This window comes from Erythrolamprus reginae, chromosome 1 (assembly GCF_031021105.1).
Source record: "Erythrolamprus reginae isolate rEryReg1 chromosome 1, rEryReg1.hap1, whole genome shotgun sequence".
In the NCBI taxonomy this organism is placed as follows: domain Eukaryota; kingdom Metazoa; phylum Chordata; class Lepidosauria; order Squamata; family Dipsadidae; genus Erythrolamprus; species Erythrolamprus reginae.
The window spans coordinates 417,723,215-417,736,417 of NC_091950.1; the positions used below are offsets into that span (position 1 = coordinate 417,723,215).

General features: G+C 42.5%; 1 protein-coding gene across 1 annotated transcript in view; it reads left to right on the forward strand.

Annotated features, from left to right (window-relative positions):
- Nucleotides 1–13,203, forward strand: part of CLTC (clathrin heavy chain) — a 166,748-nt gene that overhangs the window by 101,248 nt on the left and 52,297 nt on the right. Inside the window, 6 exon segments of the mRNA XM_070735367.1 lie at nucleotides 354–518; nucleotides 3,710–3,890; nucleotides 5,154–5,317; nucleotides 9,787–9,912; nucleotides 10,457–10,599; nucleotides 11,395–11,629. Of these exon segments, the coding sequence (XP_070591468.1) occupies nucleotides 354–518; nucleotides 3,710–3,890; nucleotides 5,154–5,317; nucleotides 9,787–9,912; nucleotides 10,457–10,599; nucleotides 11,395–11,629 (1,014 nt within the window).

Genomic DNA, 13,203 nt, shown 5'->3' on the forward strand with positions numbered 1-13,203 from the left:
GGGCAGGAGCTGGGTCAGAGCTAACCACAACAACAAACCAGCATAGAATCAGGGAGATATCAGGGAGAGTCTCGAAGCTCTAGGCTCTGAGAAAGAGAGGTGCTGCTCACTCCCTCTTATAGCTGATTGCAACACCAGCTCTTAAAGCAGTAGTGTGCTTTAACCATACATTGCTGACTTAAGTTATACAGTATATTGAAAAACCTAACCAGTTATACACACAATACTAACATGTTTCTGTCCTTTTTCATTTTGTTTATTGTACTGTTTTGTATTTTACTTTCTGTGATAAAACAATGCATTTAATTTTTTTCAAAAAAGATCCCTACCTCAAGCAAAATCTCCTTTTTCAGGTCGCCGATGCCATCTTGGGAAATCAGATGTTCACCCACTACGACCGAGCCCACATCGCTCAACTGTGCGAGAAAGCCGGTCTCCTCCAAAGGGCGCTGGAACACTTCACTGACTTGTACGACATCAAGCGAGCCGTGGTTCACACTCACCTTCTCAACCCTGAGGTACTGGGGTGAAGGTGCACTTACTTATTTTACCTGTAAAGAACCTTTGAATTAATTTCATGTTTTTTATGCTGTAAAGCACCACCTAGAATCATTTTAAAGCCAGGTGGCTGGTGAATAAAAATTGAACGAATTTAATTGCTATGCTGCACCATCTTATGATACTTCAAACTTGGCAACTTTAAGATTTGTAGACTCTCCACCTATGATGGCTGGAGAATTCTGGGAGTTGAAGTCCCCAAGTCTTAAAGTTGCTAAGTTTGGGGAACCCCTGCTCTTGGCAATTAGCAGCAGTCATATAACACAGAAATGTACACGGTAAATTAAAATGAAAATTAACCTAAAGCCACCGAGCGTAATCTTGACAGCATCATTATTCATTCCAAAGTCCCCTGTAATAATTCAGACTTAATTAGTTTCCAGAAGTCTGAATAACAATGGGACTAGGGTGGATATTCCTGGAGGGGTCTGTAATATGGTAAATGATTTAGCTTTACTAGATAAATGGTCAAAGCAATGGCAACTGCAGTTTAATGTTTCCAAATGTAAAATAATGCACTTGGGGAAAAGGAATCCTCAATCTGAGTATTGCATTGGCAGTTCTGTGTTAGCAAAAACTTAGAAGAGAAGGATTTAGGGGTAGTGATTTCTGACAGTCTCAAAATGGGTGAGCAGTGTGGTCGGGCAGTAGGAAAAGCAAGTAGGATGCTTGGCTGCATAGCTAGAGGTATAACAAGAAGGAAGAGGGAGATTGTGATCCCCTTATATAGAGCGCTGGTGAGACCACATTTGGAATACTGTGTTCAGTTCTGGAGACCTCACCTACAAAAAGATATTGACAAAATTGAACGGGTCCAAAGACGGGCTACAAGAATGGTGGAAGGTCTTAAGCATAAAACATATCAGGAAAGACTTCATGAACTCAATCTGTATAGTCTGGAGGACAGAAGGAAAAGGGGGGACATGATCAAAACATTTAAATATGTTAAAGGATAAAATAAGATCCAGGAGGGAAGTGTTTTTAATAGGAAAGTGAACACAAGAACAAGGGGACACAATCTGAAGTTAGTTGGGGGAAAGATCAGAAGCAATGTGAGAAAATATTATTTCACTGAAAGAGTAGTAGATCCTTGGAACAAACTTCCAGCAGACGTGGTTGGTAAATCCACAGTCACTGAATTCAAACATGGCTGGGATAAACATATATCCATCCTAAGATAAAATACCCAAAACAGTTTAAGGGCAGACTAGATGGACCAGGAGGTCTTTTTCTGCCGTCCGTCTTCTATATTTCTATGTTTCTAATTGGTGGTGGTGGTGATGGTTATTGTCAGTCGGGTGATGGGCACATGCACTGTGCACTGTTTTATGTTTGTTTTATGTAACCTTATGTGCAAAACCAATAAAAATATATTTAAAAACAAAACAAAACACAGAAATGTAAATGGTAAATTAAAATGAAAATTAACTTAAAGCCACCGAGCGTAATCTTGACAGCATCATTATTCATTCCAAAGTCCCCTGTAATAATTCAGATTTAATTAGCTTCCAGAAGTCTGAATAACAATGGGACTGTTCTCACCTCTCAAGAGAAGGCAGAGTTTCAGAGCACTTTGGCCATTGCTGAGAGATCGAAGTTCAGTTCCATTTGGGAAGAATTATTCCATTTAGAGATAGCAATAGAGGTCGTCCTTGACTTACAACCACAACTGATCCCAAAATGTGCATTGCTTAAGCAAGACAGTGATTAAGGGAGTTTTGCCCCACTTTACGACCTGTCTTGCCACAGTTGTTAAGTGAAGCACTGTAGTTGTTAAGTGGAACTGGCTTCCCCATTGATTTTGCCTGTCGAGAGGTTGCAAAAGGCGATCACCTGACCCCAGGACACTGCAATTGTGACCAATGTAGGGACAGATGGAATTGTCCTTGGGAGGCAAAACCCACAGCCACTCCATCTTATCAGGGTTGAATTTGAGTCTGTTGACACCCATCCAGACCCTAACAGCTTCCAGGCACTGGCACATCACTTGCACTGCTTTGTTGACTGGACATGGGGTGGAGATGTATAACTGGGCATCATCAGCATACTGATGATACCTCACCCCATGCCCTTGGATGATCCCACCCAGCAGTTTCATGTAGATATTAAATAGTAGGGGGGAGAGGACCGACCCCTGAGGCATCCCACAAGAGAGAGACCGACAGATCGACCTCTGCCCCCCCCCCAACACCTACTGCGACTGACTGGAGAGGTAGGAGGAGAACCACTGAAAGACCTCCCACCCCCAACCAGTGTTCTCTCTAAAAAAAATTTGGGGTGGGCGGAAAAGTATAGTGTCTGAGTGGCAGTCCCTTCGGGACTGGGCGACACAGAAATAATAATAAAATTTCCCTCTCGGCTTCTGGGCAGGATTGGAAAACTCTGAGTTGATGATGATTTTTAAGTGAGCGATTGCTCACCTGCTCAGCTTAGAGGGAACTATGCCCCCAACCCCTCCAGCTGGCACAGAAGGATACCATGGTCGATGGTATCAAAAGCCGCTGAGTGGTCAAGAAGCACCGGGACAGAGGTTTATCCTCTTGAGATCATCCATCAACGTGACCAAAGCAGTTTCCGTGCTGTATGCCAATTGCCAAGCATCTGGATTTTGAACATGGGGATGCTGCAATTGTCGTAAGAGTGAAAAACTGTCAGGTCATTTTTTTCAGTGCCATGGAAATATTGAACAATCACTGAGTGAATGGTGGTAAACCGAGGACCACTGCACATATATATGTCAGGGTTCCAGGTAACAGATATGTTTAATCAGTAAAACCCAAAATCAAAGTTTCATTTTTTTCCCCACCTCAAGCACAAAGTCCAGAGGTGGTTTCCAAATAGAAATAAAAGTATTTTCCCCCCTTTGAGCAAAACAGTCAATTTAGCCATCTCTGCTAACTTTCATCAATTTTTGCAGACATTCCTCCATTGTGAGGATCAAGGTGAGATTTGTCCCCACTTTATATGGGAACCCATCTCACCAGAAGTGGCTCTCTGCTATGAGTGACCATTGCCGATTCTGGCTGAGAATTCTGGGAGTTAAAATCCCACCCCAGCTGCAAAGGTTCATCACCCCCAGGTCTGCCTTTTTCTGCCATAAAGAACCTTAAGAAAACCCGAGGTCCTTTCTAACGGCTTCTTTCTCTTGCAGTGGCTGGTGAATTACTTTGGCTCCCTCTCTGTGGAAGATTCCTTGGAATGCTTGCGGGCGATGCTGTCGGCAAACATCCGCCAGAACTTGCAGATCTGTGTCCAGGTGGCTTCCAAGTACCACGAGCAGCTTTCAACTCAGTCACTCATTGAGCTCTTCGAATCATTCAAGAGTTTTGAAGGTAGGGCAGTTGGGTTCAATTGCCGCACTCAAGTTCTGAATCCATACCTCTGACTGCTTTGGTTCTTTCTGGGTATCCCTTGGCCCCTTGGGATAAGCACATTTCTTGAAGTCGTCGGGCCAAGAAGCTGGCTTGTCGTCTTCGGTTGATAGAGACAAGATGGTGACTGTCACTGCTCATTTGAAGTTTTTGTCTTTTGTCCCAGAGGTGCTTTTTCAAAAGGCAACTGGACTTTGTTTTTAATTTAATTTAATTTATTTGATTTATATGCCGCTCAATCTCGTGGGACTCGGCGGTTTACAACAATAAAAATATAATAGCAATAGTAATGTCGTTTGGCGGGACCCAGGGGAAGTCCCTTCTCTGTGGCGGCCCCGACCCTTTGGAACCAACTGCCCCCCGATATCAGAGTTGCCCCCACCCTCCTTGCCTTTCGTAAGCTCCTTAAAACCCACCTCTGTCGTCAGGCATGGGGGAATTGAGACTTTCCCTCCCACTAGGCTTATAAAATTTATGCATGGTATGTCAGTATGTATGATTGGTTTCTAAATTGGGGTGTTTTAAATTAACTTAAATATTAGATTTGTTTACATTGTATTATTATTGCTGTTAGCCTCCCCGAGTCTGCGGAGGGGGCGGCATACAAATCTAATTAATTAATAAATAAATTATTATTATTATTATTATTATTATTATTATTATTATTATTATTATTAATAATAATTAGATTTGTATGCCGCCCCTCTCCGAGAACTCGGGACGGTACAATATTATATGTGATGACATGTTCTATTGCTATACCTTCTTTTCTATTATTTCTTAGATATATTTTACTATGAGTATCTCCTCTATAACCTTCATCATGTATTTTACTATGTGTATATAGATATATACCCACTAAAACCCTCATTGTGTATTGGACAAAATAAATAAATAAATAAATAAAAAAAATAAATAAACGATACAATTAGTCAAATGTTAAATAGTAAAAAAAAAAGTAAAATTTCCATTAAACTAACAATAAAAAATCGATAAAACACTCTTAATTAAACAATCATACATATGTACCAAGTGAATCATAGGTCAGCCATCAGTAGGTGTTAACACTCATGGCCCCCAGGTCTTCCCAGCCTTTCGGAAGGCCAGTAGGGTGCGAGCAGTATGGACATATTCTTCCTCTGTCAAAACCCATTACTCACAGTGCCAAAATTTCTGACAAATTCTTTTTCATAATTCCTCCTTTTCTTTTCCACTCCCTTCAAGGTCTCTTCTACTTCCTGGGCTCTATTGTTAACTTCAGCCAAGACCCGGACGTGCATTTCAAATACATCCAAGCTGCTTGTAAGACTGGCCAAATTAAAGAGGTGGAAAGAATTTGCAGGGAGAGCAACTGCTACGATCCAGAACGTGTGAAGAACTTCCTCAAGGTAACAGGATAAGAGTGACACCCACCCACCCCTACTCTCTTTCATGTTCACTTATACTACAGGGCATGTTGGTTCTCTACCTGGTGAGACTAGTGCAGAGTTTTTCAAACTTGGTAAACTTTAGAATGGGTGGACTTTGATTCCTAGTGTTCTGGGAGTTGGAGTTCACCCATCTTGCCATGTTTGAAAAACATTAGACTGGGAAGAGGTTGAGGAAGAGCCTGGAGATATCTGGAGAATCCAGATTAAATCCATATAAATACAAATGATGGATGGATGGATGGACGGACGGACGGACGGACGGACGGACAGATGGGATAGGAATTTGTTAGGACAAACAGCAGGTTGGAGCAATTTGCCTGGGGAGAAAGGATTCAGAACTCCATAGTTTGAACTCACAAAATAAAAGCTGCAACATTTTTGTGGTCGGGCAGTAGGAAAAGCAAGTAGGATGCTTGGCTGCATAGCTAGAGGTATAACAAGCAGGAAGAGGGAGATTGTGATCCCCTTATATAGAGCGCTGCTGAGACCCCATTTGGAATACCATGTTCAGTTCTGGAGACTTCACCTACAAAAAGATATTGACAAAATTTAACGGGTCCAAAGACGGGCTACAAGAATGGTGGAAGGTCTTAAGCATAAAACGTATCAGGAAAGACTTAATGAACTCAATCTGTATAGTCTGGAGGACAGAAGGAAAAGGGGGGACATGATCGAAACATTTAAATATGTTAAAGGGTTAAATAAGGTTCAGGAGGGAAGTGTTTTTAATAGGAAAGTGAACACAAGAACAAGGGAACACAATCTGAAGTGAGTTGGAGGAAAGATCAAAAGCAACGTGAGGAAATATTATTTCACTGAAAGAGTAGTAGATCCTTGGAACAAACTTCCAGCAGACGTGGTTGGTAAATCCACGGTAACTGAATTTAAACATGCCTGGGATAAATATATATCCATTGTAATAAAATACAGGAAATAGTATAAGGGCAGACTAGATGGACCATGAGGTCTTTTTCTGCCGTCAGTCTTCTATGTTTCTATGTTTATTGTATTTTTGAAAGTTTCCAGGATCCTATCCCTTACCCCTAATGCATGCATTACATCTTACCGATCTTGTTTCTTTTCATCAAGATGAGGCTAAGGGCATGACCTTAGCATTTATTTTTAGCTTACTTATTTACTTGTTGAGCTTATATGTTCAGACAGCTATCCCATGCAACAGAAAGTCGAGCTTTCAGATTGTCAAATCTGAAAATGGCATCCGTGGTGCTCCCTGAGGTTGGTTGCCTTCTTGCAGACATTTCGTTATTCAACAAGGTAACAACCTCTGGGCACTTAAATCAGTGACACCTCTACTGTGGACAGATGTGACGCTCTCCTTCCTGAATAAAAAGTGGAAGTATTGACTCAACTCCCTTCTGAATTCTCACCAGACAGGTGCTCTTTTATGAAAAGGAGGGAAATCTCGACCAGTAATACGGGTATAAATCCTGTAAAGAGTCACTGATGAGAATAGGTAATCTTTACGCGCACCTGTAAGAGAAACATTTTATAACTTGGGCAGAGATGTGAAATAAGAATATCTGAAGGAAGATGTTTCTTTTGTGGGATCTGTGGTCCTCTCCAAGCTTGGTTGCTTTCTTGCAAACATTTCATTACCCACCTAGGTAACATCATCAGTTCTAGAAGGGAGTAGAGTTTGCTCCCATTTTATATACTAATGGCTAGCCTTGTCAGTATTGGTTGGACTCCACTCCCTTCTAGTTCTGAAGATGTTACCTAGTTGGGTAAAGAAATGTCTGCAAGAAAGCAACCCAGCTTGGAGAGGACCAAAGATCCCGCAAAAGAAACATCTTCCTTCTTTCCTGAAAGAAAACCAAAACAACCAACCTCAGAAATCCCTAAGGACCTCACAGACTGACCTACATATATTCTCTTGTTTTGGTTGTTTCTTCTGCTTGCTCTACTTTTCCCTGAATTCCACAGAGGAACAGGAGTCAATCACCAGGTGGTGGAGGGCTGCTAGAGATAGCTTTCTTCTCAAGGGGCACCAGCATCAGAAGATTGCTTGTGTCATGTTACAGGTGTTAATTTAAAGGGCCACGAGATAGTTTCTTGCAGAAGAGAGATATAAAACTACTGTTCTGGCATGTGCAGCCATTATACATAAGGTTGCAGTTGCCACTCACTTGGGGAGAAAACAGACCAAAAGGCTATCTTGGTAGAATTTCCAAGTACACTCAGCAATCTTCTTGAAGAGCAACTTACAAACCATTGTTCTTTGTGTCCATCGTTTTCTGATCAGTCTGTTGTCTTTTGTGCTGTTCCGGGTGTCTATGGATTATTCAGGACATGTACCAGGTAATTTTCCATTAGAGGCCTCGTTGATCAGTTCACGCCTTTGGTCTCCACTCCTGTGTAGTGTTATGGCTGGAGAATTCTGGGAGGTGCAGTCCTAAAGCAGCCGTAGGGCACCAGATGGAGGAAGTGGTACACAGGTTAACTTCCTGGGATTGGGTCTTGAAAACAAGGCAGGGGTATGGCTTAATTGGTAGCCTTGGCATAGTATTCAATACAGGTCCTCAACCTACGACCACAATTGAGCCCAACATTTCTGTTGCTAAGCGAGAAAGCAAAGCAAATTTTGCCCCCATTGTACAAACTTTATTTCCACAGTTGTTACGCAAATTACTTCAGCTGTTAAGTTAGCAACACGGTTGTTAAGTGAATCTGGCTATTCCCATCGACCTTGCTTGTCAGAAGGTTGCGAAAAGGGGATCACATAATGCTAGGACATTGCAACCATCATAAAAATGAGTCAGTTTCCAAGCATCTGAACTTTGATGATGTGATCATCCCGCAATGGTGGTAAATGTGTGAACGACGGTCAAAAGTTGCTTTTCTCAGTGCCGTGATAACTTTGACCAGTCATTAAACAAACTGCGGTAAATCAAAGACTACCTGTAGCTTCCAGTCTATTCCTGCAGAGAGGTTAAGAACCTCACTTTTTATGAACTTCAATTGGATTGGTGGTGGAGTTTCCTTAAAAAAAAACAACCCCGAGATTTTGCACTGAAATAAAATTCATATTCTAACATAGGAAAACTCAGACAACCACTACAAAAAGACAACAAATCTGTTTTAAACGAAATGAATTTTACCTATTTAATAGTTACGGTATGGTGCAAGGAATAGAAAATTGTAGGTTTTGCTAAATTTGAAAATTAATAAAAACTAGAAACCCCGACAAGGAATTGAAAAAGTCAGACCTGGATTTTAAAAACCCCAGCACTAGCAACCTTAAAGTGGAGTTGTAAATTCTCCCTTGAGGGAGGACCATTGAGAAGAAAATAGATAATGACATTTTGTCACAATAACTCCTTTGCCTAGCGCAGAGGTATCCAGCTTTGGTAACTAACTCTAAGACAGAAGACTTCAATAGTATAAGGGCAGACTAGATGGACCGTGAGGTCTTTTTCTGCCGTCAATCTTCTATGTTTCTATGTAAACTTAGCAAATTTAAGACTTCTGGATCTCAACTTTCACAATTCTGGTTGAAGAATTCTGGGGGTTGAAGTCCACACATCTTGCCAAGTTTGCAAAGGTGCTACATTGATTACAATATAGTGGTTAAAAAAAGTTTCAGCCTCCACTTCAAACAAGCAAGAATCTCATTTAATGAAGTGAAAATCTTCCCTTCAAACTAAGGCAGTCTTGAGTATCAATCCCCAGATTTTACCCCTACACGTGTATTAGGAAGCAAAATTAGAGAAACATTTATATTTTTCCAGTTGGCAAAAATTTCCCTCTCTGGATATTGTTTAACCACTGCAATTTATGAGCCCCGGGGGTGGGGTGGGGGGGGGTGGGGGCGGGGGAAGATAGCTATATCTTACTTCTTGCAATCCCAGACTTCATCCTGCACACTCAGTAATTGCTGCAGCTGATAAATACCGGTGTTTAGAATAGGCTTGTAATCCTTTGTGGTCTTGTGCTTTTGGTAAAACTCTTTCTGGAACCTGAATTGGCTGGAAAGCCCTGGATAGTTTTAATGCGAATGATCCATGTAAGAACTTGAAAAAAGACTGAGACCTTTTAAAGAAGATTTGAATGAGAATTCAGCTGTTCCTGATTAGTTGACCTCTTGGGCTTGTCCATGCAAAGATTTATCACTTATTGTCTGGTTGCCATTTTATATTTGGTATATTAGGGTGTTTTTAAAAGACTAAGTCAGAGGTCTTCAAACTTGGCAACTTGAAGACATGTGGACTTCAACTCCCAGAATTCTCCAGCCAGCTATCCTTCAATTCTGGGAGTTGAAGTCCACAAGTCTTCAAGTTGCCAAGTTTGAAGACCTCTGGATTAAGTGATTATGTTTTGGTTTATTGTTGGCTTTTTGCGACAGAGCTGGGTAGCTCTAGACAGCTAAGAAATAAATAAATCATCAAATTCCTATTTTCTGTTTTCAGGAAGCCAAGTTGACAGACCAGCTCCCGCTGATCATTGTTTGCGACCGCTTTGACTTTGTCCACGACCTCGTCTTGTATCTGTATAGGAACAATCTTCAGAAATATATTGAGATCTACGTGCAAAAGGTAAAACCATCTGTTAGGCCCGGGGTCCTCTGGGGCGGGCAGCTACATCCAATCTAATGAACTTATCAGGAAAGACCTCATGAACTCCATCTGTATAGTGTGGAGGACAGAAAGGAAAGGGGGGACATGATCAAAACATTTCAATATGTTAAAGGGTTAAATAAGGTCAAGGAGGGAAGTGTTTTTAATAGGAAAGTGAACACAAGAACAAGGGGGCACACTGTGAGGTTAGCTGGGATGGGGGGGGGGAAATCAGAAGCCAGGTGAGAAAATATTATTTGACTGAAAGAGTAGTAGATGCTTGGAACAAACTTCCAGCAGACGTAGTTGGTAAATCCACAGGAACTGAATGTAAACATGCCTGGGATAAACATATGTCCATCCTAAGATAAAATACAGGAAATAGTATAAGGGCAGACTAGATGGACCAGGAGGTCTTTTTCTGCTGTCAATCTTCTATGTTTCTATGTTTCTAACTGACTAGCCTAGACTTGACTTGGAATTGACTTGACTTGGAATTGACTTAACTTGAATGATGCCTCAGGTGAACCCCAGCCGTCTGCCGGTGGTCATTGGCGGCTTACTGGACGTGGACTGCTCTGAAGACGTCATCAAGTCCTTGATCCTGGTGGTGCGAGGTCAGTTCTCCACAGATGAACTTGTTGCTGAAGTGGAAAAAAGGAACAGGTAATGTCCTGCGAATTCGTCATGTGTTTGACTTCCCGGGCTAACAATGTTTCTTTTATTTTTGGTTTTTTTTTAATGTCTATATTTGTCCGCCTGCCGGTAAGGAATAGGATACTGGAGGAAACTCTCCTCGTCCCTTGATAAAATGGGGTAAAGCCACAATTTTAAAAAGTGGATTCGGGGACTTGGAGCTTGCTTTGTAGTTTGGTCACTCTGACATTACCCGGTGGTGAATTTCCCCCTCTATTTAATGCTACTTATCTTCTGCTGATTAAAGAAAACTCATAGGGCAGGCAACTACTGCTAGCATCTAAAAAAACTACACTTAGCCTGATCAACCAATCCGGATAGCCAAATAGCCAAACATACATACAGACATACCATACATGAAATTGTAAAGGCCCAGGGGGAAAGAGCATCTCAATTCCCCCATGCCTGACGGCAGAGGTGGGTTTTAAGCTTACGAAAGGCAAGGAGGGTGGGGGCAATTCTAATCTCTGGGGGGAGTTGGTTCCAGAGGGCCGGGGCCGCCACAGAGAAGGCTCTTCCCCTGGGTCCCGCCAAACATTGTTTAGTTGACGGGACCCGGAGAAGGGCCACTCTTTGGGACCTAACTGGTCGCTGGGATTCGTGCAGCAGAAGGCGGTCCCTGAGATAATCTGGTCCGGTGCCATGAAGGGCTTTATAGTTGAAGTCCGAAAGTCTTAAAAGGTTGGGGACCCCAGTCGTAGAAGGCAACAGCTGTGACCCCAGTTTGGAAGCTGTCTAAAACCCAAATGCCTGTTCTCTCCTTAGGTTGAAACTCCTCCTCCCGTGGCTAGAGGCCAGAATCCACGAGGGCTGCGAAGAACCAGCTACACACAATGCCCTGGCTAAGATTTACATCGATAGTAACAATAACCCGGAAAGGTTTTTGCGAGAGAACCCTTATTACGACAGCCGCGTGGTGGGGAAGTACTGTGAGAAGAGAGATCCCCATCTGGCCTGCGTGGCTTACGAGCGAGGACAGTGTGACCAGGAGCTGATCAATGTGAGTTTCTCGGGAAAGGGTGGCCAAAAGGGATGGGAAGTAGATTCCTGATTCATTCTTCCAAGTCTGGCATAGGGCAGGCGTGGGGGAACCATGGCCCTTTGATGATTTGTGGACTTCAAGTCCCAGAATTCCTCAGGCAGCATGGCTGGCTCAGGAATTCTGGGAGTTGAAGTCCACAAGTCATCAAAGGGCCATGGTTGCCTGCTGGTGCAGGAATTCTGGGAGTTGAAGTCCATAAATCATCAAAGGGCCATGGTTGCCTGCTGGTGCAGGAATTCTGGGAGTTGAAGTCCATAAATCATCAAAGGGCCATGGTTGCCTGCTGGTGCAGGAATTCTGGGAGTTGAAGTCCACAAGTCATCAAAGGGCCATGTTTGCCTGCTGGTGCAGGAATTCTGGGAGTTGAAGTCCACAAGTCATCAAAGGGCCATGGTTGCCTGCTGGTGCAGGAATTCTGGGAGTTGAAGTCCATAAATCATCAAAGGGCCATGGTTCTGGGCTGGCTCAGGAATTCTGGGAGTTGAAGTCCACAAGTCCTGAAAGGGCCCTGGTCCCTTACCCCTGGTGCATGAAGTCTCTCGACTTATGGCCAGAGTTGAGACCTGGGCTACAAATGTTTTCTTCAGTTGGCCTCATGCACTGATCATGGCCTCTGTGATTGTACAGATCTTTTTGTAAAGACCTTTTTTGTTTTTTACATTCTTTATGGCCCTTTAAGCTTGCTCGTTCAAGCTTAAGTGAAGCCATTGCTATCCTTGGTTTGTACATTTGGGGGATCTGAGTCTAGGCTCTGACTTGCTCAGAATTCTGCAGGAAAAGCCTGTCCCAGGCTAGTTAAAAGCCCACCATTTCCCCCCCTTTGTTTTTCAAGCTTCAGAAACAAAGTCGTGAAATTTTGGGAGATTTGATGTTCTCTGATCCTGGTGGCTTTCTTGCACATGTCTCATTACCAAGCCAGCTAACATCATGAGTGTCCGTAAAGAAGCAGCCAAGCCTAGAGAGCATCAAGAACCCCATAATTCAACCCAGAATTATAAATATTTCCTTCCATTTGTCTATGGAGATTACCATCCAGATCATGGTTTCCCCAAGGGTAGTTTTTTCAAGAGGCAACGGAATTTCCTTGTTTTTCTTTGAAGACATCTCACTTCTCATTCAAGTAGCTGCTTTTTAGCAGAAGAAGAGCTGAAGAAGCTTCTTGGATGAGAAGCGAAACATCTTCAGAGTAAAACCAAAAAGTCCAGTTGCCTCTTCGAGGGGGAAAAAAGCACCTTTGGGATTTTCTTCCATTGGTACCACGAGATTTTGTTCCTTCCTCCCCCAAAGGAGGCTTTCATCCTCATTGTTTTAAGCATAAAACGTATCAGGAAAGACTTCATGAACTCAATCTGTATAGTCTGGAGGACAGAAGGAAAAGGGGGGACATGATCGAAACATTTAAATATGTTAAAGGGTTAAATAAGGTCCAGGAGGGAAGTGTTTTTAATAGGACAGTGAACACAAGAACAAGGGGACACAATCTGAAGTTAGTTGGGGGAAAGATCAAAAGCAACGTGAAAAAATATTATTTT